The 26,763-nt window shown below is 34.8% G+C and overlaps 1 protein-coding gene across 4 annotated transcripts in view; it reads right to left on the minus strand.

Moving 5' to 3' along the window:
* Positions 1-26,763, minus strand: part of RANBP17 (RAN binding protein 17) — a 267,383-nt gene that overhangs the window by 238,783 nt on the left and 1,837 nt on the right. For all 4 annotated transcript variants that reach the window (XM_072947248.1, XM_072947247.1, XM_072947249.1 and 1 more), the window contains exons 2-6: positions 19,724-19,870; positions 16,129-16,219; positions 9,828-9,994; positions 6,710-6,775; positions 855-959 (exon numbers count right to left, since the gene is read on the minus strand). In XM_072947248.1, coding sequence (XP_072803349.1) covers positions 855-959; positions 6,710-6,775; positions 9,828-9,994; positions 16,129-16,219; positions 19,724-19,870 — 576 coding nt within the window. The remainder of the gene's footprint in view (positions 1-854; positions 960-6,709; positions 6,776-9,827; positions 9,995-16,128; positions 16,220-19,723; positions 19,871-26,763) is intronic.

Raw genomic sequence — 26,763 nt, forward strand, 5'->3', positions numbered from 1 at the left:
TGGGATTGTGGTTTAAGAATAACACAGAAAGAAATAAAGTGGTTAGTTAAGGATAGAGATGACACAAAACTGGTCATTAAGTTGTTAATGCTTAAATGGTTGATGGGTCCAAGGGAGTTCATTATACTATTCCAACTTTTTGTGTATGTATTAAAATTTTCCATACTAAAAGAAAAAAATTAAAATAACAAAGGAACTTTCAGTCTGGCCTAGTGTGACAGTTACCATACTATATCATAGAACTGAAATAAGGAGAAACTAATGACTAGTGGAACATACTTTGGGAAATGCTGTACTACCCCAATTGACAAGCTTGAGCAGCATGATGGAGTCCCTATATTACAAGAGAACACAATACAATTATGAATCATACTATCCCTAATATTCAAGAAGGAACTAAGTAGCAAATGGGAAAATATTACTTCCTAAAGAAAGTATTAAAGTAAACTATCTTGGATCAACTATAAAAAAAATTGATAAATGATGAATTAGAAAAACTCAGTATTATTTCATTGTACATCTGCACCCCATTAAATATGGGCAGGGCAATAAAGAAACTAAATCTCAATCAGCTTCTGCAATAAGTAATTTGCAGTAGGAAAACAATGAAACTACTATACAAAGAAAGTTACCAAATTCCCTTTAGATTCTACTTTGTTATATCCGTATTAAGTAAAAGTGAATTCTTTGGAACCTTTTATAATTTGTGCAAGTCTACTGGAATTAAATCAAAATTGTCCAAAATAACTCTTCAAAATGCAGAATTGGGAACAGGGAGATTCACCTGAAATTCTTTTCAAACTTAAAACTTCCCAAATACTCTAACTATGATACTGAGTTATTCAGTAACTTACCTCTTTTAGAAGAGAGCATGCTAAAACTAAAATATCTTTGAGAGAAGTGTCACGGAATGAGGTAGCTATTTTCCTGTGTTTTGCTGAAGGTCTAGAATAATCAACCTAAAAAGATCAAGACAACTTTATTTAACCAGACTTACCAAACACCAAAGCAAAAGTTTACTATGTAAGAATAGGAATGAAAATAATGATTAAAGAATCATAAAATATATAGTTAAAAGAGCTTTTCAAAATCTACTAGGATAAATGACTTGTTTAAGGTTAATCAAAGAACTAATAACAGCAGAGCCGCAGTTAGAACCCAAGTTTCCGGACTGTTTTAATTCAGTGCTCTTTCTACAAACTTATACTGATCCCAAAATTAAAAATCAGAAATGATCATACTTTCAGAGGCAATGTAAACATAGATTATAAAACAATACATACTATTAACTCCTAAACCATGTACCATATTTCACATTAGGCAAGTAATAACTTCCCTGTTCCTCAGACTCTACCTTTGAGAAATCTCTAAGATAATCTTCAAATTCTAACTTTCTGTAAATCAGCAAACTGAATCAGTTATAGAAGAATTATATTTATTATATAAGAATAGGAATGAAATAATGATATAGAAATATACATATTCCAATATACACCAGATATGTGATTGATTCATATATTTTGGTTCTAAAAAAAAACCAAGGCAGAAATTATAAATAATCAGAAATTTGACTTATTACATAAGCAACAGTATATTCCCTCTGAATGTTTTATTAGTTAATAAATAATTTTTAAGAATAAGTTTATTAAGACCAGGTCTTGAGCCTCTAATCTAAAATATAGTATGATAAAAACTATGCTATTAATATCAATAATATTTCCATTTATCATTAGGAAATGGCAAACAAACCTGAAATCTGATACCCAATTATCAATACCACAGGCTACAGTTGTTGTAGCATTCCTTTTGCTATGTGGAAGATGAAAATAAACCGTTTTCCTTGCTGATGTTTACATATTTGAAAAAAGTAGTGAGCTCAAAATTGAGTACCTGATACTTCCTAAGCTCCATCATACAATTTGGTCTATACCTAAATGCCACATTTACTTATAGAAATATGAAACATAACAGAAGACCATAGTGATTATACAAAGTAGTCACTGGAATCTCTATCCAATATGTAAGATTCGAATGAACATTTCCAGCATTCTTCCCTTCTTTTACATCAAACACCCAATTCTTCTTCAATTGGTCTGTGCCTTCATTCTCCCTCAATACATAAAAAAAAAAAGATTTCTCCTAATATAAATTAATAATAGCATTACAGCATTACAATTTCAACTTACGTACTATTCACGTATTATTTCCCTAATCTTCAAAACTTACCTATGAGATACGTATTATTCTCTTCTCACATATGAGAAAATTAAAATTTACAGGCACACCATACTCATACCACTGAGAGAAGAATCTTGGGTATACTGAGCATTTGTATGTACCAGAACCTGTGCTGGTAACTAACCTAATCTTAGTAAGATCCATGGAAAGTGCCATTCTTACTTTACAGAGAGTGACACGTAAGTTTAAAGACATTAAGAAGGTTATATAAAGTAGTAGGCAATAGAGCTAAAACACAAATCCGGGTCTTATTTCAGAGTTACTGTCAAGTCCTACGTACTTATTTTACTTGGGTCACTCATTTAGATATCCAATATTTTGAGGAGAGGAATGCATCATCTTTTCCACTGTAAAACTATGACTCAAAACTGTAGGCAAAGAATATTTTACTTCTTGATGATTATACATTGAATATACTCCAGGAACAGTAAGTAGCCTTAGCTTAAAAAAAAAATAAGGTAACATATAATTCTCAACTTTTAGGAAACCTCAAGTTTAGATCTTTTTCTTAAAAGATACATCCTGTTATTGATGGGAATTTATCTGGCTCAAATTTGACAACTGTGATATTTGCTTTTTCATTATGCTTTATAGAAATCCCTACTTTCTGGTTCAGAAGTACTTAAGAAATGTTAGTTGAAATCGTTAATGCTATAAAATTAGGCTAAGTAAAATGTCTCCACAGAAACCATGTATTTTTTATCATATAAAGCCAAAATCACACTTTAGATCTTGAAGCTTTTTTCAAAAGGCACTTGGTTCTACACATGATAAGCCTGGAACACCTTGTGACAGAAAGTAAGAAAACGTTCAAACATTGGTGAGTAAATGTCAAATGAACAGAGATCCTAGCTTGAAAGCGTTCCTACTGGTCAAATTTGGGAAAATGTAAGCATCAAAATATAACGTTAGTAACAACCTATAACATATTAAATAAAGTAGGAAACCAGGAACCCATACTGATATAAGTAATAAACGAATAAATTTAAAGTTTGATGAGGAATGAGGTATTTTCAGAGTTTTAAAGTACCTCCTCACAAAATATTTATTTACAAAGTGGAAAAGAATAAATCTACAACTGGAGAAGCCTGGTAGAAACCATCTTAGTCAAGTGACCAAAGTGAACATCATTAGTAATGTTACACGTCAAATCATGTGCTTCCTGAGGGGAGCCAATGAGAAGATCACAGTCATTTCTGTGATATTCCTGACAAATATGCATAATCTGAATTTAATAATGAGGAAACATCAGATAATCCCAAAATGAGGTACATTTTACAAAACAATTGGCCTGTAGTTGTCTCAAGTGTCAAGTTTAAGAAAGTGAAGAAAAGATTTAGGAATTTTTTCAGATTGATGGAGACTAATAAAATGTGTAGGAAAAAAAAAAAAAGAGTTGCATGATTCTAAACTGGTTCCTTTCCGGGATAACTGGTTCGAGTTTCCAGGTAAATTTGAATTGAGTATGAAGATAACAGTAATGTCAGTGTTAATCATACTAACTAGACATATAAATCTGATTTTATTGATTATATTGTGGTTATGCAGGAGAATGTCTTTATATGTAGGTCATATACTGAAGTATTCTGGGATCATGTTGGCAATTTATCAAACGGTTGAGAAAAATACATCTTTCTATTGTATTCACAAATTTTCTATAAGTTTAAGGCAGTCAATTAAAAAAAACTTGGTTGCTCTATAATAAAATCACACTTTTATTAAAATTCCGTATTACCCAGTCTAGTCTCAGTAACAACTAAAACACAGCAAACCCTCACTACCAGGGCAGTCTTTATACTATTATGCTATAAAGTAGAAAAAGGAAAAAAAAATGCTAGTTTTAAGATTAGCAAAAAGTTGATGGTTGTGTAAGTTGGATGACTGGTACATGAGGTTCTTATACCACTTTTATGAGAGGAAATATTCATTCTAAAATTATTTTAAAATATATTTTTGCAAAGAAGAAAGCTATACTTCTTTAAACGTATTTACAGAGCTTAATAGAATTACCCAAAGTTTTTGTCGTGACATCCCGGCCAACACAGTAACTCTGTTCCAGGGACTACTATTACTAGTTCTGAATATACATCCATCCATCCATACCTATATGTCCTTCTTGTGACATACTAACATATATATATAAAAGGCAAGAAATCTTTACACACTCTAGGGCAGAGTTCTGGTAAATTAAGAGAGAATTTTAAATTTGAGAAATCTTTCCAATAATCTGGAAATATTTTCGAATTTCTGATTGAACACAAATAAAAAAAGTTATTTTCGGGTAATATTTTTTTTAATGCACAGAAACTATATTGTCACTTCAAACAGAGTTGGCAAGTGGTCCTGGGTATGCAAGCTCTCCCTACATACATTTATACATATATGTATGTGTGTATATGTATATTTACACACACACATACACACACAGCATTCAAGGTGAAAAGTAAAGTCTAGTAAGAAAGTCTGGATCAAGAGAGCTAAGTAGGAAGATGATAAGCTTATCTCCTCCTATGGATGCACCAAACTACAACTATACATACAATTATCTCTGAGAACGACCTGAAGCTAGCAGAACAGATTTTCTACCAGTAAGGATATAAAGAAAAGCCCACATCAAGATAGGCAGGAGGGGCAGAGCCGTGGCCTAGTCAGAACCTACAACCTTCGTGCAGTGACCCACAAGTGGAAGGAATATCATAACTGGAGAAATCCCTCCTACCCCAGGAGCGAGGAGTCCGAGTCCCAGGTCAGGCTCCCCAGCTGGAGGAACTGCACTGGGAAGATGGGCTCCAATAATAGCTGCCTTTCAAAATCAGCTGGGTTGATGTCTAGGAGAGCCAGGGGTCTGTGGGTAACCAATACTCTGCTCACTCATTCCAAGTCCTAGTGCAGAGGCAATAGCTTAAAAAGAACCTGAATCATACAATAAGGACACTCACTGACTAACCTTAAGGTGGGTGCCAGTGAACCAGGAATCTAGCAAAACTTTATCCAGGGACAGAAGTGCTGATGGGTGCCTCTTTTAAAACTCCTCTTCCACTTAGCTGACCCAGCACTGGAGAGCACCATTTCTGTTGATCTCAATCAACCTGGCTAACACTGCACCCTGCCACAGCATTCCACTATCCTGCCCCATCTGCTCATCCTGGCCAACTTCTCCGGAGCAATTCTCATCCTATCCCACCAGAGCAGCAACCTCAGCAGGCACTGATACCCCTATGATCCAGCAATTCCACTTCCGGGTATTTATCCAAAGGAAAAAAAACAGTAACTCAAAAAGATAAATGCACCCCTACGTTCACTGCAGCATTAATTACAACAGCCAAGATAGGAAGCTACCTAAGTGTCCATCAACAGATCAATGATTAAAGAATATGCAGTGTATATATACACAATGGAATATTACTTAGCCATTTAAAAAGAATAAAATCATGCCATTTGAGGTAACATGGATGGACCTAGAGGGTATTATGCTAAATGAAATAAGTCAGACAGAGAAAGACAAACACTGTACTTCACTTATATGTGGGATCTGAAAAACAAAACAAACAGAAAGACTCACAGATACAGAGAACAAACTGGTGGTTGCCAGAGGGGAGAGAAGGGGGTTGGAAGCAACAGGTGAAGGGGATTAAGAGGCACAAACTTCTAGTTATAAACTAAGTCCCAGTTACATAATTATACTATAGGGAATATAGTTGATAATATTTTAATAACTCTGTATGGTGACAGATGGTTACTAGATTTACATTGTGATCAATTCATAGGTATGTAAATGTCAACTCACTGTGTTGTACACCTGAAAGGAATACAATATTGTATGCCAACTGTACTTCAATTTTAAAAAAGATGATAAAAGTTCTTGAATATAAGCACTACACTCCCATTTATTATAACATTCCACATAGAACCCAACTTCTGCTCTTGCTCTGTTAAGAACCACGTTAAACACAAAAGTGAACAGGAAAAGATGAGGATGTGCTCAGCTGCCGAGCTTATAACGGCACTGCTAGGGGGAGGCGTAGCTTCTGCAAACCCTCCTTGTACAGGTGAAAACCCATGCTGCCAAGTGACAGAATGTCAAGTAGCTTGTTTTTGATGAGTCCTATTGTGTATTCATTACTGAGAGTCAATTCAACCAAACTGCTTGGCTTCCATCTGCAAGTGAATAAGGGTTTGTATCTTTTTGACATATAAGTTATTTCTTCTGGTTAGTATATTATTGTACACACAGAAGATAAAAGGAAAATTCTCCAATTCCATGGAGCAAGGACCTTGTCTAGTCCCCTTTCTTTGTAGTACTTGATATCACTGCTATTATTTTTAATAACAATGAAAGTGTTCCAATACTTAATCATCCCACCAAAAAAAAAATTTGATTTTTCAGAGTTTTATGTCACACAAAGATTTTACATTAAAGAAACAGCATTACTTGGCAAATTTCATGTCACCAGCAGACAAAAAGGCTTACCAGGTTCATTTCCTGAGTCAATTCGGAGAGGATGATTACTCCTATTATGCAGTGTTCCACAGTGCCCTTTGGAGAAAATAACCAAATTTAGCCTAAGTGAAGATATATGATTGGTTCTTAATGTGTATATCAGATAATATTTACAAGTAATTAAATACTGAAACATCATATTTTCTTAAAACAGGTCTATTAAAACATATAGAAAAAGCACTATAAAGTCCACAAATAATAATTTCATCTTTTGAAGGATAAATTTAGATATACAGAGTTGAATGGGAAAAAAAGCTTACCTACCTTAGAACTGCATGATAGTCTACAAAACGTTTTCAGCACACAGGACTTGCAATTAACTAAGCCTCAAAATACAGCAGTTTAGCTAACACTTTTTACAAAAAGACCATGAATAAGAATGAACAAAAAACATTTTTTAGGTCTATAAATTTGCTCGAAGGCTACTGAGATAGATGTATTCAATAAATAAAAAATAGCTTAAGAACTCATTTTAATCTCTTGATCTAATATCAGATAAGATCGTTTAGGTCCTTTTAATACTATTTAATGGTGCATGTGTATGCATTTATTATGTATCTATAATGAAGGCACTGAAGTGTCCAGTGCAGTAGATAAATACATGACTATCAATATGGTATAATGGTTTTAATTTAGTCAGCTTCTAATTTAGTCTCTCAAAATCTTCCTTTAAATCAAAATTCAGATTTCATATACACATTACTAACAAATTACCTTACTGTAAAATCACACTGGAAGTATGAAAATAGTAAGTGTAACTGTAATAATTTTTAAAAAGCACTAACACAGATGATACAGTTTTCAAGTCTTAATTTTACAGCTGGTCACTCCTTACTATCACAGAATTCCACTAACACTGGGTCACTAGGTGAAATCAAATTCAAATTACCTCAGAATAAAAAAAAAAAAGAAAGATCCATATTTTTTCCATTTTAATTCTTTATGGCCCTTCAGCACAATCTGAATTCTATGAACTAAACTATAGATTTCATATTACTGAAGCATTCATGCTCTGTGTACATCAGGCCAATGCTCCTTAAAGTGTGGTTCTCTGACCAACTGTTGGTCCGTGAATCTGCTGGTGGTCTACAAACTCAATTTTAATGCAAGAATGGTTTGGTACCGACCCATAGCAAGACAGAAGAGTTTGTACCAGAATATAAAACAACTAGGTACACTATTTAGTTCAGCTGCATTTTCTTTATAGTAAGTCTTTCTCGATAAGGGAAGCAATGCATTGATTTACATTCTGACATGAATTCCTTATCTTGCTGTGGACCAGCAATTTCAACAGCACTGCCGTAGATGACAGTAAGATCCCCTGGGTATATATGTAGAAAGGAGGCACGAAAATGTTAGGAGTATAGCAGCAATAGGTTAAAATAACAGAGAAAAGAAAATATACAAAACTTCAGGCCATTAAAAATTTAACAAACTTAAAATAATTTTTAGTACTAAATTCACAAAAGCTGCTAATATCCAAAGGAACCATGTGGTACTATTTTAGGGTATTATAACACTAAGACTACTGTCTTTCTCATGACTCAAGATTTGGTTAAGTCATATGCCCAGAAAGCAAGTGTTTTTGTCGTGTGATACTGTAATAAACTTTGAAGATAAAACATTCAGTTTCTTCTGATATTCCACAGCTGACAAAAACACACTAAAGCCCAAATTAAGTTCAACTTAGCAGCCACTGAAAAGGGAGCTTGAGAAATGTCAGCCAATAAGAATGATTTCATTCCATTTAGTTTTCAACTTTGATTTTATTTTAAAAGAACTCTGAAGTCCATTCTTATCTATGCGAGTGATTCTTGATAAGCTGTGTGTGATCTTAGTAAACGACAAGAGAGGGGTGCTACTGTGTTAGTCTAAATTATATGTACGAGTCTAAGGTGAAAAACTCATCTGTTACCGAATAAACTATCCCTCTGCCCCAGAGCAGATCCCCTCAGGGATAAAAATACACTTATTCTGTAGTTTTAGATGATCCAATATTTGTTAACCAGGATTTTAATATGAATAAAAAAGCAATACAGTCTGATATTTCATATTCTGAGATTTCAAGCATTACACTATATGATGGAGTTACATCTTACACAGGGATTAAATTTTAAAGTTACTGTATAAGCAATAAAATCTGAGAAAGTGCAGATTACCCCAAACTGCCAGTAAATCGACACTGAACCATCTCTCAAATAATACAAACTGCCAGTTTTCCCCTGAAAATTGTAACAGGTCATTGCTTCTTCAGCAGAGCACCAGGTAAGTACTTTCCTTACAATTAGGGATAACATTTGTACGAAAAAAATACGTATCTTTAAATATCTGATTCATACTATACAGGGCATGGTGGTCATGCAGGAACAGAAAAGGGCAGATTTCAGTTTCCCGTATCTCACCCCAGAATGTGAAATACAAGTGGAATCATTGGCACAATTTAAAGGCGTGTCCTCCTGCTTTTCTTTTTTCTTTCTTCTTTCCTTTCCTTTTTTTTTTTTTTCAGTTCAAATACCTGAATTTGTGTAACTTAAATGTGCATATGCTGTAACTTTAATCACTTAGGTTAAAAACATTCTTAAGGAGCTAGTATGACTCAATCTGATATAATGTGAACATTTTTAAAATATATATCTTAAGTTAGAAAACCTATTGAAGTACTAGCGCTTGGCTTTACTAGGTCACTATGCAAACATGTGAATTAGTTAACTTTTCTAAGCCTCAGTTTTCTCATTTACAAAATGAAATCCCCTTCAGAGGTGTAATGAACATTAAATTAGATAATACATGAAAAACATATATATGTTTTGCATATATGCAGTACACAGATACACAAGGTTAGAAATGACAGAACGTATGTTTTTGAAATTAGAAAACATTATAATTTGATTCTTCTGCCTTGGAAGTTATATGACATGATCCTCTTTTCCTGGCAATAAAAAACACAGGATCCAGAGGGTAAACAATAAATCATAATTAATATGGAACTGGTAGTCACAAAAACAGCCATATAGCTTTAAGAAAAGCAGTTTTCTAAACCAAAAAAAGCAACTAGTGATGTTCTTATAATGTAATAACATCTTCTTACCTGAAGAAACTTCTTCACATCAGCAATAATTTCTCTGAAGACAAACTGGTCTTTCTGAACCTCAAACCACCCCAATTTAGTGATTTTAGCGATGACTTGAATTAGAGCTTGGATGACAAAAGGAGCCAGCTTGGGTTGTGATGCCACATAATTAAGAATGTAGTTTCCTGTGAAAAAAAATATTCTGTGATCATTTGGACTTTTCAGTAACATAATGTGAATCATGTGAAAACAAGTAGTGATGACACGTTATTTGACAAAGTTAACCCCTTTTCCTAACATATGTACTTATTTACATAGTCAGTTTTCCTATAAGGCTTACTTTGAAAAAGCAAATTTGTTTCAATTCAATTGACATCAGGAGAAAATGTGAGTATAGTGTGAATGCCATGTTTGCTTTTGCATAATTTCATGTAGGAAAAAACCCTAGTTAATACAGAAAACTGCAACCAAGCCAAACGAACCAAGCCATACTCAAAATGCATAAACCTCAAAGATCTACTAGCTATCTCAGTTCATCTCATGTGTTATCAGCCGCACCCATGCTTTCTGGTGGTTTTTTTCCATCCTTTTTCAGATCACCTTCCTCCCACCACTTACTGATAACTCACAAAATGCAACCCTTAGGAAGTCCATTTCTACAACCAACCTTCAGGTCTTCTTCAAGATATAATGTCATATTTATTCTACCATTTAGTATTTCTTAATCATTTAACATGTATAAAACTCTACTATGCTTTTTATAAGATGTCTATCTTTTTAAAATATTATATTTCCATAATCCCATTTCTCTAATAAGCTCTGTGGTTTTACTTTATAACACTGCATAGCAGACTTTTAGGAATGCATGTCATATTCTAGCCAAACTGACTACACACTACCCTGGTTTAACTGGCAGAAAAAATATAAACAGTATAATACGATAAAATAAATACATAAATTAAAGAAAGTATGAACAGGAATAGTAAAGTAAAGCCTGGAATAAATATACCAAAATCACTACAAGTGGGTAGCAAATTCTGCTGTGAGCTACCAGGGGACTCAGTAACTGAGGTAACAAATACGCCACAAAGTCTATTAGAAAAATGTAAGAAGAAAAAAGGTAAGATTCTCTTTCTACTTTGGCCCCAAAGGCCAGCATGCCATTTGGGAAAAGAGTAAAGAAAAAGTAAATACTTCAATACTTAACTAAAAATAGCTTTAATGGAAACAACTCCAAAATCCAACAACACTTTCAACAGCTGTTCTTGACAACTGTAGTGAGAACCTTCACATAAAAAAAAGTTCTCGTGACTAGCATATTTCAACATTAACTTTTATTAACATCAAAATTACACAGTGACATAAATTAAGAAGTAAGATGAAAAAGCACAGATTTTCCTAGCATTAGGAGAAATCTAAAAGAAGTCTCTCCTTTGGCTTACAGTAATATGGTTCTCCTTCAATACATGTAATCTTTTATTTCAATTAACAAAACTTAAGAAAATGACAGTGCCTCCTGAATATAAAAGAAAATCGGATTTACTTCTATTACTTTTATTTTTAATATCTTGAAAATTTTTAACCTGGAGGGGATGTGAGGAATCCATATGTGGGCAGTAGTAACCTCTAGGAGGGTAATTTCAAAATAATAAGATGATCAAATAGGAGACAAACCATGCTTCACATCTAAGTTAGGTACCAAAGAGCACACCTTCCCAAACTGCCTGAGCAAAGGTACTAGCTAATAAGTTTATTATGTAAGGCAAAAAAGAAAAAATTTACTAGACTATATTTTTGTTATTTTAGTTGAATGTTTTACATAAAATAATCTCACATTATGCTTACCGCAAGACCTATAATACTGTTCCACTTTAGTAAACAAGTGCCAATTATGAAAAGTAAAACAACAGCAATCTCATCACCACTAGCCCAAGATAACAAGGAAAAGCCATGCCAAGGAGAAAATGAAATGTTCAGAAAGACACAAGGGAGAATGAAGTAAAGTAAGTGGGAAAAATTCCCAGACAAAAGGTAATAGAAAGTTGAAAAGCTATATACTAGAGGCTCTTTGAGTGTCAAAAATGCCTATATGCCTAAAAACAACAATGTTTAGCATTTATCAAACAAGTTAGAAAATAGAACTGCTTCCCAGAAAAAAACTCATGTAGCTCTCACAACAATATGAAGACATTGCTATTATATTACTACTACTATTATTGTTTCTTAGAGAAAAGAATACGAAGTTCAATTTGTCAAACTGGCCAAACTGGGACCCTGAGTCAGGTTGTCTTGGTTTATTTGGAGTTTTTGTTTGCTGCTTCCAAATACTGGCCAAACCATACATTTTAATAATAATTAGTAATTCAAAACTCTTCTAAGTCCAAACTTGTAGACAATCTTTTGTAGTTTATTCTCATTAGAATAACACTTTAGGCATTACACATTATGGAAATTTAATATGAAATACTTTTTGACTAATTGAAGTCAAGTAAAAAATATGCCACAAAGTCTATCAGAAAACGTACAAAAAGAATATAAAAGAAAAAGGAAAGATTCACTTTTTACTTTGCTCTCAAAGGCTACCATGTTATTTAGGAAAAAAGTAAAGAGAAGGTAAATACCTTAATATTTAACTACAAATGCTTTGATGGAAACAACTTCAAATGCTATGAACACAAAAATTTGAGCTATAATCTACGCCTAGGGAGCTAGCTTATGAAATATTTGGAGAGAAAGAATATATAGGACAGAAAAAAAAATAACCTACTGTAAGAAGATTAAGATAAGACTTATGAGGAGAAATTGAAACCTTCACACATTGCTAGTGGGAATGCAAAATGGTACAAGCACTATGAAACACAGTTTGGCAATTTCCTTAGAAGTTAAGCATAAACTTACTCATGACCCAGCAATTCCACTTGTTCGGAATCTAGTCCAGAGAAATGAAAACATATGTCCACACAAAGATCTGTAAGTCAATGTTCATTGTAGCATTATTCAGTGGTCAAAAAGCAAAAACAACCCATGCCCATCAAGTTGTGAATGGATAACAAAAAGTCATTTATCTATATAAAGGAATATTATTCTATAATAAATAAGAATAAAACACTGACACATGCTACATCATGGATAAACCTCAAAAACATTTTGCTAAGTGAAAGAAGCTAGATGCAAAAATACCAAACACAGTATGATTTTATGTATATGAAATATCCACAAAAGGTCAATCTACAGAGGCAGAGAGTATCTTAGAGGCAGGTGGTATGGGAGCAGGACTGACTGTAAATGAGCATGGAAATTCTGGGGGGTGATGGAAATGTTCTAACACTGAATTGTAATGATATTCACACAACTCTGTAAATTTACGAAAAATCAAATACTGTACACTTAAAACTATATATGGTATATAAATTGTACCTCAATAAAGCTGTTTGAAAGGAAGTTAAGAAGGAAAGAAAGACATAGCAGGGATGGTAGGAAGGTGGAGGAAGCGTGGGAGGAAGAGAAGGAGAACTGGTTGATTTATATAGGTAATTAAACTTAAGCTACACTTGTATTTGAATAGACAATTAAAAGGATAACATTTCAGGCTAAAGAAACAACATAAGAAAAAGCACCAAGGCAGAAATAACACGGCATAAGGGAAAAACCTTCTGGTACAACTAACAGGCTAGTGCCAATGAAGATATAAGGCTATAAGGATGACATTACAAGCTCATGAACGGACTTGAATGCTAAGCTGAGGAAATGGTATTTGACTGATAAGTAATAGTAAGTCATTGTTAATTATATTAATAAAAGTAGAAAATAGTGTGCTGAACACAGAGTTCAGGCAATAGAGTTAAGGCTGGGAAATAATGAGGTATGTAGTCTGGGACTGTATCATGAAAGAATGAGAATTTTGGAGTTGATGTAATAAAGACAATGTGACTGTTGAGGCAATCTTCACATTTTCCATTTTAACTGACATGCCAACTATTTATTGACACATGTCAGACAGACATGGCGGAACATTCTAATCTACTTGCAGATGCAAGAGTAGTAAGCCAAACCCAAGAAACTCACAAAGGAAACTGTGGTACAAGCAGACAATGGCAAACCAGTCAGCGCTAAAAAGAAATTACCTACCAAGCCATGAAAAGACATGGACAACCTTAAATGCATATTACTAAGTAAAAGAAGCCAATGGGAAACGGCTATACAGTGTATAATTCCAACTACATAACATTCTGGGAAAGGCAAAACTATAGAAGCAGTAAAAAGATGAATGGTAGCCAGAGATTAGAGGGGAGAGAAGGATGAATAACCAGAGAACACAGGCTTTTTAGGGCAGTGGGACTGTTCCACATAATACTATAATGGGGGATATGTGTCATTGCACACTAATCCAAATCTAGAGAATGCACAACACCAAGAGTGAACACTAATGTAAACTATGGACTTTGGGTGGTAATGATGTGTCACTGTACGTTCATCAGTTGTAACAAACGTACCCTCTCTGGTGCAGGATGCTAACAATGGAAGAGGATATACTTGTGTTGGGGCAGAGGCCATAGGGGAATTCTCTGTACATTTTGCTCATTCTTGCTGTGTGAATCTAAAAGTGCTCTAAAAAAATAAAGTCTATTTAAAATATATGTGTATATAAAGGCCAAATAAACAAAATCACAATATTTTATTGCAGATTTATAATATTGAATCTTTATTTTTAAAATTGTAAATTTCTCTTTTGCTTTCTTATGCACACAAGTTCATAAGAGCATGGATAAATCCTCCTCTAGGTTTTCTTCAGTGTCATAGTTTTTTTTTGTAGATGATCCTTATCAAGTTGAGGAGGTTCCTTTCTGTTTGGATGGTTAGAGAAATATCAAATATATGAAGCAAATGACAAATCATTATGTGATTTGGCCATTCAAAAACTGAGCTTAAAGAACCACCATAATACTTATTTAACTTTTCTGTTACACAAATATGAATCATGTGAGCCTCGAGGTTGGAGAACAGAAATGAGTCAACAGTCTACTTCTAATATGAACAAAGATAACAAAAAAAATCCCACCTCAACTATTAGAGCTTTGTCCATATGAAAAGCAAACTCACACACAAATTTTGAAAATACATTACTTCTGACCCCAATGTTCATAGCAGCACTATTTACAATAGCCAAGACATGGAAACAGCCTAAATGTCCATCAACAGATGACTGGATAAAGAAGCTGTGGTATATTTATAAAATGGAATACTATTCAGCCATAAAAACTGACAACATAGCACCATTTGCAGCAACATGGACCTTCCTGGAGAACGTCATTCTAAGTGAACTAAGCCAGAAAGAGAAAGAAAAATACCCTATGAGATTGCTCATATGTGGAATCTAAAAAAAAAAGAACATAAATACAAAACAGAAACACTCATAGACATAGAATACAAACTTGAGGTTGCCAAGGGGGCGAGGGGTGGGAAGGGACAGACTGGGATTTCAAAATGTAGAATAGATAAACAAGATTATACTGTATAGCACAGGGAAATATATACAAGATCTTGCGGTAGCACACAGCGAAAAAAAATGTGACAATGAATACATGTACGTTCATGTAAAACTGAAAAATTGTGCTCTGTACTGGAATTTGACACAACATTGTAAAATGACTATAACTCAATTAAAAAAAAAAGAAAATACATTACTTCTGAAAAACATGTTGGTACTTCACAGAATCAATTTTCCAACTATACTAAGTTCCAAGCACTGTTTGTCCACAGACACATTATTTTCCTAGTAAGTAGGAATCTGCTTTTGATTCTGTGCACATCTCATGTGCTTTTGATAACAGCATCCTGAGAAATACTGGAGAACTGACTTCTTTTTCATCATTCAGTTGTATATGAAATTAAGACAATCACTAAGAGCATGGACTCCATAGAAATTGTGTTAAGTTTGAATCACAGCTCTACTTCTTGCTGGCTATGTGATCTTGGGCAAATTATAGGGCCTATCAGATTTGATTTCCTTACTTACAAAATGAGGATAATAGTGCCCACCTCTGAAGTTGGGTAGGTAAAATGAGATAGTACAAATCTTAGTAAATAGTATAGACAATAAAATACTAGTTATTATTATCAAACTAAACAAATGCTTTTTTGACTACACATTTTTGTGTAACACATCATTATTCATCACTACACATGTAAAGACTTGATCGCTTAGCTCTAAAAAGTGACATAATAAAATAACTTGCATGCCTGTTCACAGTTTAGCAAATCTAAAAGGGAAAAATATTTTTAGAGTGCAACTTGATAAAAAGCATAATAAACCACTTACTGATATCTATTCTCTGTTCAATTGGCAAAGGATTGACTCTGCTAACAAGTTTTGAAAGACATGTTGCTGCAAGGAGTTGAGCATAGGATGTCTGTAAAGAAAAATAAATTTTATTTATTATTGTCATAGAATGATCAAAACACTATGGTAGGAATTTTTCTTAAGAAATAATGGGAATTTTTCTGGTTTTCCAAATTGGCAGATTTACAGTGGATAAAACATATATAAATATATACATACACACACACACACATATACATGTATAAAATCCCTCATAAGGGTTGAGTAGTTGAGGAAGGTGTAGGTAGCCTTTTCAAGCAACAGCAAGCAATCAAGAAGAAAAAAATGATTATGAACAAGTTCATGTAAAATACACTTACTATGTCTATACAGTCCTGCATGTTCTGGCCTTTGATTATCTCTTCAAATTTATCTGGTTTCACTCTTCACTATCTTCTGACCACAACAGCCATCTTTCAGTTCCTTTCAATGCCTTTCCCACTCTGACCTCCCAACTTCTCCAGATGCATGTGGACTGTATTCTCTCTGGCCACCAACTGTCTTAACTAAATAGTGTACTCAATTCTTCAAATTTTGGTTCAGTTATTCACCACACTTCCGGCAATTTCTTGTAAAGACAGTCTTTCTTTCTTTTTTATTCCAGACCAGAAGTCAGCAAACTAAGGCCCATAGACCAAATCTTACCTATTTTTGCAAGGCTCATGAGCTATGAATGGTTTTTGCTATTTTAAACAGTTGGAGAAAAAATGAAAATAATACCTTTTGTGACATGAAAATATATGAAATCCAAATTTCAGTGTTCATAAATAAAGTTTATTAAAACACAGCCACACTCACTTATTTACATATTGTCTATGGCTGCTCTCAGGTTATGACACCAGAGTCAAACAGTCAAAACAGTTTGGCACTCACTGCCTCCTACTGCTGCTCAATGCACTAGAAACTGCAGTGATGTACTTTTAACTTCACAGAGCATAAAGTGCCATGAGAATCACCGTGAAGTGACACGTACCTTTTATTATTACCAGTGCACATCTATCATGTCAAAACAAGAAAAGATAGAAATAGACTTCAAATGTCTAACTCTTAAGGCACAGCGGAATGTGGATTATTCTGTTATTGAATTAGATAGCAAAGCAATGCGCTTTTTATGCAGTGGCACTAAAGCTGTCCTAAAAGAATTCAATATATGTTGACAACATCAGACTAAGCACTCATGCCAATACTCTTAACTCACAGGAAATCAACAACCAGAAAAAGGAGAAAATTTAAAACAGAATATTTCATAATAATGGAATTTCTCCACAAAAAATAAAATAAAATAAAGTAAGGTTGCAACCAAAGTTAAGTTTTGATATGACTCATTTGTTAGCCAAGCAAGAAAAGCCACTTATCAACAGAGTTAATTAAATCACCATTATTTTATTGCAGTGGCCGAGGTTACAGAGAAAATAAACTTCAGACTCGTAGCCTTTTGGTGAGAACAATGCCCAGACTACTGAAGACATTGGAGTTACATCAAAAGTCAATTTCAAACAAGGGGAATGATTTGCCTTAGTTCTTGATGAGATGACAGATGAGTTGACAGATGTTATGAACATGTACTGCTCACACTGTTACAGATATTAGCTGTTTATTCCAGAAGTCAATACTAAGTTTGAAGTGACCAAAGAATTAATCTCTATGAAGAGTCTGCATGCAATTACTGGCCAGAATATTTTCAAAGAAGCTGAGAAAACACTAATTCCCTACAACCTGAAACAGTATCTGCCAAAATGTGTCACAAATGGTGGTAAAAATATATGAAACAGAAATGGTTTAGTTGAATAAATTTACAAAGCTTGTAAAAATGTGTCTAAAGCCTATCGGTTATTCCCTCTATTATTCATTAGTAGATACTCTGTAGTAAGTATTTGACTCTATCATGTGTTAATGAGTCAGTGGTGCTAACAGTTCAATTCACTTTCATGAATTCATCTTCAGTTCTGGGAATTTCTGTCAGAAACAGAAGCTGAAAATCCTGATTCGCCCCACCACACAGCTTGGCAATGGTAAAGTTTTATTGCAATATTTTTTGCTCAGGGCTGAGTGAAGTTTTTCTGAATAAGAAGAACCATTTTAAACTACTGTTGAATATTAACTGGCTTTTGAAATTAGCTTTTGCCGCAAACTTGATTATGTTTCTCAATGAATTCAACCTAAAGTTATAAAATTTTCTAAAAGGCAAACAGTGCTTAGTACTTATACGAAATTTACAATGCAACAGTCATTCCAACAACTAACACTGACTGAATCGCAAGTAATAGTAAGCTGCTTTACACACTTTCCACGCTATCAAATGCTCAAACGAGAAGCAAGAATTCTATTCCTGAGTATATTTTCTGAACTCGAACTACAGTTCCAGCAGCACTTTTTTTGGACCTTGATGCAATTGCAAAGGAAATCACCATATTTCAAATCTGTTTAACTGAGCAATTGAGGAGCCTCCACCTAACCTTCAATTGGAAGTGATTAATCTACCATGTGATGACATCCTAAAAGGCAAATACCAAGCTTTAACAGAATTCAATACATGCCTTCTAAATGATGAGTATGCTTAATTAAAATCTTATGCTCATGGATTGGCATCAATATTAGGCATTACCTATCTGCATGCGTGAGAAGGCATTTTCAAAGATGAAACTGGTAAGGTCTCACTACAGATCAGTATTAACATATGATCATTTGCAATCAATGCTAATGATAGGAAACCCTCTGAACCCCAATTAAGCAAAATGTTATCCCCAAAAGAATAATTCCATCCTTTTCATTAGTAGACTTAATTACAAAAAAAAAAAAAAAACTCGATTATCACGTTAAATTTTATCAATAAACTTTGTGGAAATTTTGTTTTTTCTCTTCATATAGACATACTTACAGAACATCTTTGATTTTGCCTCTTGGCCCACAGAGTCTGAATTATTTACCATCTGGCCCTTTACAGAAAAAGTTTGCCAATCTATGCCACATAGAGCCTATAGTCTCTTACTGCAGCGCATATAGCTCTTTATTTACACCTATGTCTCCCCAACTAAACTATGCATTACTTTAATGTATGTACATAAAGCAGGTAGGTAGTAAACAATGCCTGGTTTTACATTTAAATATTTGCTAAATGACTGCTGAATAAATGGCTATGAATCTCTAAAAGGGAGGCAGGCAAGAAATAGTTAGCATTCCTCTGATTCATTCCTTCACGTTTCAGAGTTAATTACATCCTGTCTCTCCCACCTAGACTTTTTTTTTCAATTCCAACTTTCTAAAAATGTAACTTCTGCCACTGGTAGAAGATACAAAAAGGGGCCAAGAGGAATCAAGAAACTATTTTGATTCATGCCTATTTCCACCTCCTGGGCTCTCCCCTAAATTTGCTCTCCAGGTTTTCCAATTCTTTGACAGTGAAATAAACTAGAGTAAAAAGACACGTGATAATGCCTATCAGTTATTAACCTGCATTGCTAACCTAGATGCATTCATTAACACTGACATATACCTACTGATCTTTCATCGTTAATTGCTGTTATCAAATACTTACTGTTCCTTGTTCTAACAAAAGTTGACACTTGCTGAGACATTCTGGGCTGTCAATAAGTTCCAGGAGTGCTTTCTCAGCCTCTATTCTTTGTGTAAGATCAGTCCCTATGTAGAGATGAGTACATAATACTTCCAATTCAGCCAAACTCTTGAGAAGAAAAAAAAATTCACATTTTACTTGAGTGAAAAAAAGAAGGTAAATATATTAATCACAGGAAACAAGGGATACAAATATCGTACCTGTATTCATCATTTCAATAAATGTTTACTGCGCTACCACTACTTACTAGGGGTCACAGTGGTGAATCAAAAAAGGCAACTCTCCTACCTCTAAATTATTTACATTAATTGTTCTGTGATTGAAAAGTAAGAGTATAGAAAAAGGAGGACTTGCCTAATCCAAGGGGTTAGAAAAGACTTGCCTGAAGTAGAAACATTTATGCTGACCCGAAAGGGTAAGCATAAGAAAAAGACTAGACAGCAGTCCAGGCAAAGAAACAGAATTTACCAGGGCCCAGAATGGAGCTTAATCATTTCAAGACATCAGTCAGTCAGTGTGATTGGTAAAAAGACAGCAAGGAGATGCCAAATTAAGCTAAAGAGAAGGGTGGGAGGAATTATCAAGTGCAAGTTGCAGATGTTATTCCAGTTTACATTCTTTTTCAGATAGTAAGAACTTCTGTGGTTCCGTCTATAAAAAAGAAAAGATATAAATATACGTTTATGTGGGTCTTCTAAACCAATGCCTCATAATACTGCAGGTGAACTATGTCACAATTTTCAGGAACTATGACTTGACCTATGTTGCGTATAGCAATGTAATAACTAGCTATCATGTTGCAGGCTCCTATTTCATGGACACAAAGAATAACCCATTCTATTTATAAATATAATTTCATCTGAAGATATAGGATACATGGATAAAATCTGAACATTTTAAAATGAGTTCAGTACTCCTCTTGGCTTTTAAGAATTTTTGTTAAAGGCATCTTTACTAAAACAAACTATTTCAGTTTGAAGTTAGAGAATTTCTCTTTGGAGGACAAAAAAAAAAACTGGTACAGATTTCGATGTCAAGTGGGCATTATGATGGTAATGGGATACTCATAAAGAAATGATATTTTTTTAGCCTTTCTGGCCTCAATTTTTATGTGGCAGCCTTACAGCTGTACTAGTCTGAACATTTCCTCAAATGCAAATAGCCCTTTGCCTAATAGGAACACGTAAGAAACACTGCAAGAGATCTCCTCTAGCTCCCTTTATTCTTTTCACTTCTCTCTCCTTCTTAGCTTCTTTATGGCATTTGCCACTTTTTTATCCACGTCAGAGTCCAACATTGGAGACTAGCGAATTTTCTGCTAGAGTGAACATAAAAGCACAAAAGAAAGGTTTCAAATGGATAAATTAAGATAAAGGACCTCAGATGAGCCACATTTTAAACATTTCCTTCACCTAGGTTGGCCCAACAAGCCCTCAGAGTGCTACTACAAACTGCTCATAATATTAAAATGCATAGAAAATTTATTGTTCATGAATACATATGAATTCCCACATTTTCTCCAAGAGTAAGAAACACAGAAATGAAAAGAGCTACCTTTTTCTCTCTCATAACTTGTGATCAACCTCAGAGGTCTTTTCCTTCAATCTAATAAATGTGAAGGGCTGAATTTTGGAGCTGATAGTACCCAGAATAATTTAATGATAAACTGATCCTGCTTCTCATGCATTTATCTAGGTCTAACAGTCTCTGAAGTAGATTCTGTGTACGAAAGGAACAAGGCCAGAAATAGTGACAAGACCTACCTCTTTAAAAACAAAAGGCAGCAAAAAAGTGAGACTGACAACAGTGTCTACCTCATAGGTTTGTGAGAGGATTAAGTCAGGGCCATACAACTTCTGGCACACGGTATACACTGCAAAGACTAGTTGTTTATTATCAGTGTTACCCAATAATAACATCGCAATGGGTGGAACTACATCCCCCTAAACGATATATGCAACTCCCAACCTCCAGTACCTTTGAATGTTACCTAATTTGGAAATACGGTTTCTGCAAATCCTTAAATGAAGGATCGAGGGATGAGATCATCCTGGACTTAGAGTGGGCTCTAAATCTAATGATTCATGAGAGGGACATCTGAGATCAGGGACACAAGGGAGAAGGTCATAGGAAGAAGGCAAAAAGACTAGGGTAACGCATCCACAAGCCAAGGAACGTCAAGGACTACCAGCAGCTATCAGAAACTAGGGACAACACAGGGAACAGTTTCTCCCTCGAGGTCTTTAACAAGAGACCAACCCTGTCAGCACATTAGTTTCAGATTTCTGGCCTCCATAACGATCAAAGAATAAATTTTTGTTGTTTTAACCCACCCAGTTTGTGGTAATTTGTCACAACAGCCCCAGGAAACCAAAACAAACATTAATATTAATCAGTTCAATGGTACCTTATGTAAATCTATTTGAAATGATTCTGGAAAAGGTTTGGAAATTTTTTGTCTGTTTTGCCATACTGATTTAAGAGACCTCAATACAGAACAAGTCTGGAGTATATTTAAATACTGTTTATGTCAACAATGTTACCAATTACTCTTTTCCCCAAAGGTATTTTAAATTATTAACCACTGAAAGATAGTGCAAGATGAAAAAGGGAGAAGTTTGAATTTTCTCTTAAGATTAAAACAATATTCTTTCACTGTAGTGACAATTAAACAAATGCCTGTCATACTAAATCATTTTAGAGAAAAGGATACATTCACAAAGATCTTTACCCTGTTGAAAAGCATTATGTAAACATTTCACACAGTTAAACTCACAATGTGATGACTGCTGAGCGACCAGTCAAACTTCTGATTAGTATTTGATTTTGCAGAGAATCTTTCCAGAGACTTTCTTTTTCATGGTGAATTGATAAATTTGCATCTTAGTTGATACTTACTTTGGAAATGGGGTTTACGAAAATCCTTAAATGAGATCATCCTGGACATACATATACATTAATGTCTGAGAATATGTGAGCATAGAATGTTTCAGAGAAATGGATACCTTCTCAATTTGTTGGCAAATCAGTCATGAGTTATTGAAGCTTCTAAAAGGCTTCATGTGAACATCAGAAGACCATGTAACAGGTAGAACAAGTAAAATTGGACATCACCTAACTCCTGTGGATTAACTATTAAACATAAACAGACAGCACCCAACTTCCATAGCCCAGGAGACAATGACATAATCCTGCCTACAGCCTAAATAAGGATCATCCAAGTTACTTTGGACTCATTTCTGGCCTTTGTATTTGACACACAACTCCTAAATGATGTGACTTCTTTCTATACAGTACTTCCCACACATGTATCTATCGACAGGTAAATGCTTAGTAAAAGAAGCAAGACAAAAGAGTATATATTGTATAGTTCTATAGTGGAAGAAAGCAGATCAGTGATTTCTAGCTGGGATGGGAAGAAAGAGTGGGAGAGGAGGATGGGGGAGCAGCAAGGTGGGATTACAAAGGGGCATAAAGAAACTTTCGGGGGTGATAGATTATGTTCACTATCTAAATTTCAGTGAGTTTCACAGGTATATACTTATGTCAAAATTCATCCAGCTGCACATTTTAAATATGTGTAGTTTATTATTTGTCAATTTTACCTCACGAAAGTTGAAAAAGAATTTTTGTTCTGGGGAAAAATATCCCCTAATAGCACAACAATAAATAGATAAACCACAAAAATCCTATCTCAATTAAATTTAAACTATTGTTGATTACTTCCCTATTATCTTTCTTGCCTTCTGGAATTAAACTTCTTGACTACCATTAGTAGAAAATGCCTTCATCCTGAATTTACTCATTTCCCACAAATTCTTTGTTTTTCCCTCCCTTTTTACTACCTTTTCCTGAGCATATCTGAAGGCTTATTCCTGGGTCTCTTAGAACTCTTCCTTCTACAATGAACTGGATAGTATTCGTTTTAGTGCTTTATAGTTTACAAAAGTACTTCCATTTTCTATTTTTTTAAACAAATCCTAAAAAAGAAGACTCCTGTGAAGCACATATTTTAGCACACCCATTTTACAGACAAAAAAAAAACTGAGGCTGAGAGATCAAATATACATATGTTGCTCAAGATCTCACATAAGAGTAAATGGTCAACTTTGAGCTAAATCCAAATCTACAGGCCCCAAGTACATGTTGTCTCTCACCATCCTGCCATCTTGCCACCCTTTATTTCAGTCGTCATCTACCTGCAGATGATGTCCTAGTCCATATTTTCAACCTTGTCTGTTCACCACCTTTACATTCACTTACAAATGTCTTCTTGGAAAGCCAGAGAGATGTTGAAAACAGCCCTAAAATGTCAGAAACGGAATTGAACATACTTTCCCCAGATTTCCACATCAAGTGTCCCTTTGTTCTCAATGGTTTCAAAGATTTAGAACAGAACCTAGATTTACAATCTTGATGTTATCTTTGGCTCTTCCTTCTCCTTAGTCCCTCCAGTATAGTTAAAGAGTTTGGCCTTGCCCAAAGAAAAGTCTGGCCTTTGCCAGACTGTCCAGGTTCCAGGAGGTAATCTATAATCTACGTCTCTGACAGGAGGGTTTTTGCTTAGGGCAGAGGAGTGCCAGAGGGGAGAGGGGGATGCAGCTGGTCATACCCTACAGTCTTAAACTGGTGGCTGGCCACACCAGAAAGACCAACCATGTGTTTTAGGGTGGGGACTTTGGATCACATGGTGTCATTTGACCTAAAGACTGAGATCAATCATATGGCAAATCAACCAGTCAATCATGACCACCTGAAGAAGCCCCAATAAAAACCGCAGAACTCAAAGCTCAAGTGAGCTTCTCTGTGTGCAATACTCAGTGCATACTGCCACACACACATGCTGGGAGAGTAACATGTCCTTCAGACAACAAAAGCTTTGTTTTGAACCCTCCCAGACTCTGCCCTATGTACCTGTCTTTACTCAATTGTAATCTGTGTACTTTCCTGATAACCTAATAAACTGCAACCATGAGTATGATAGCTTTCAATGAATTCTGTGAGTTCTTCTGCTAAATTATCAAACCTGAAGGTGGTAAGGGGAAACTCCCAAATATGCAGTTGGTATTAGAAGGGAGGGCAGTCTTGTGAACTGTGCTCTCAAGCCTCACTGTTTGGCTAATTCCAAGTCTATACCGAATTTGTCATAAAGACCTGCGAATCCTTTTAAAATAAAGTCCTACCTCTATATGATATTCATAGACAGCAGAGCCATAGTACAGTATTTTCTAACTGTGGCCTACAGTGCTCTGGATTTCTTTAGGGGCTTCTTTGGGAATGAGAGTGGAAGCTCTGGAATCCATCCAATTACTTATTAAGTGACCTCAAGCAAACTATTTAAACTTTCTAAACCTCACTTTTGAAATTACAGCTAGTAATACCCACCTCACAAAACAACTGTGAAGATTAAGACAAAAAAGATGACAGAAAGCTTAACCCAGTGCCTGGCACATAGCAGATCAACACAAATAATCTCTTCAGTTAATTATAAAACACCGTATTGGTCTTCTGTGTATAATTTCTCCCATTCAAATCCATAATGCCAGCATCCTCCCCAGACCTCCTTCTCGTCATGTTACCATCATGCTCAAATAGTTCACAATCACATCTAGATAAAATCAGGTAGCCTGGCTGGGTATTAAGAAGCATGGCTATAGTTTCAGGTTCTGGAAAAATCCTGAAAGCAAAAAACAATCACCCAACTGTATCTCCTAAATTTTTCCTAATGCTGTCTCTCAATTCTCTTTAAACTCTCCATGTTACATCTAAAGAGCCTACCTCTTACTTGTTCCCCCAAATATCTTTCTTCAATCTGTCCTCTGTCCCCTAACCTGGACTGTCTCCTCTCAGATAATCCAGATCCATTTCTTCCTCTACAACAGAGTACGCTGACCCACAGCTTCCTAACTAGAATGCATGTGCCTTGAATAGGTTATAGGTATGTCTGGGATATTGATGCCCTTGCCCTCTGGCCAGTCAGGCTTTTGGTTATGAGCAGTTTATATCAATGAACCACACAATTACCGTTTCTTATGTTTACCATGTGAAAAATACTGTGGAGCAATGACATAACCTGCCCTTACACAAATCCGTTTCTTTACTCATAATAATGACGTAATTTTTTTTTTTTTACTAACTACCCTGTTGGGTAGATAACAGTTAAGATATTGGTATGAAAGAATATGGAATTATGAGTTATTAGAACTACTCTTAATTCTGTACCCTTGAGCAAGTCACAATCGTTCTAAGGTTCAGTGTCTTTGGGAATAAAATGTAGATATACGCACATACAGTGAGGCGACTGGTTCCAGGACCCCTGGCAGATATCAAAACCCAAGGATGCTCAAGTCCCTTATATAAAATGGCATAATATTTGCCTATCTACAACCTATGTACATCTTCACTATACATTTTTTTCCCCATATACATTAAATCAACTCTAGATTACTTACAATGCCTAATACAATGCACATGATATGTAAATAGCTGTAAATTCAACGTAAAAGCTATGTAAATAGTTGCCAGTGTGCAGCAAATTCAAGTTTTTTAGAACTTTCTGGAATTAAAAAAATATATATTTTCAATCCACATTTGGTCAGATTCACAGATGCGAAACGCGTGGATACAGAAAGCCAATCGTACATATATATATATATATGTATCTCAAGCTAGCAGCAGGGTTCAAAATCTACAACAAGCATGCGCAAACTCAAATATGTTAGGTACCAGTTACCAACAGTAACAAAGGCTGCTTGAGTTAACTGGGTAACAATATGATCCCACAGGCTGAAAACAATTCAAACTGAGAAGGTTCAGAGTTTTTTTTTTGGCTCCTCAAACTGTCAGATCTTTTATTTGTCCAGCTCTACTTTTAAGCTGCCCAGAGCTGCCATGAAATATATTCCTGGGAAACCAATTTGGGTAGTTTTGGCAGTAGCAGCTAATTTTTCCAACACTACCTAAGTATGACAAAGTCTTCCAGGACCAGAAGATTTACTAGT

The sequence above is a fragment of the Vicugna pacos genome, chromosome 22 (assembly GCF_048564905.1).
Source record: "Vicugna pacos chromosome 22, VicPac4, whole genome shotgun sequence".
NCBI lineage: Eukaryota > Metazoa > Chordata > Mammalia > Artiodactyla > Camelidae > Vicugna > Vicugna pacos.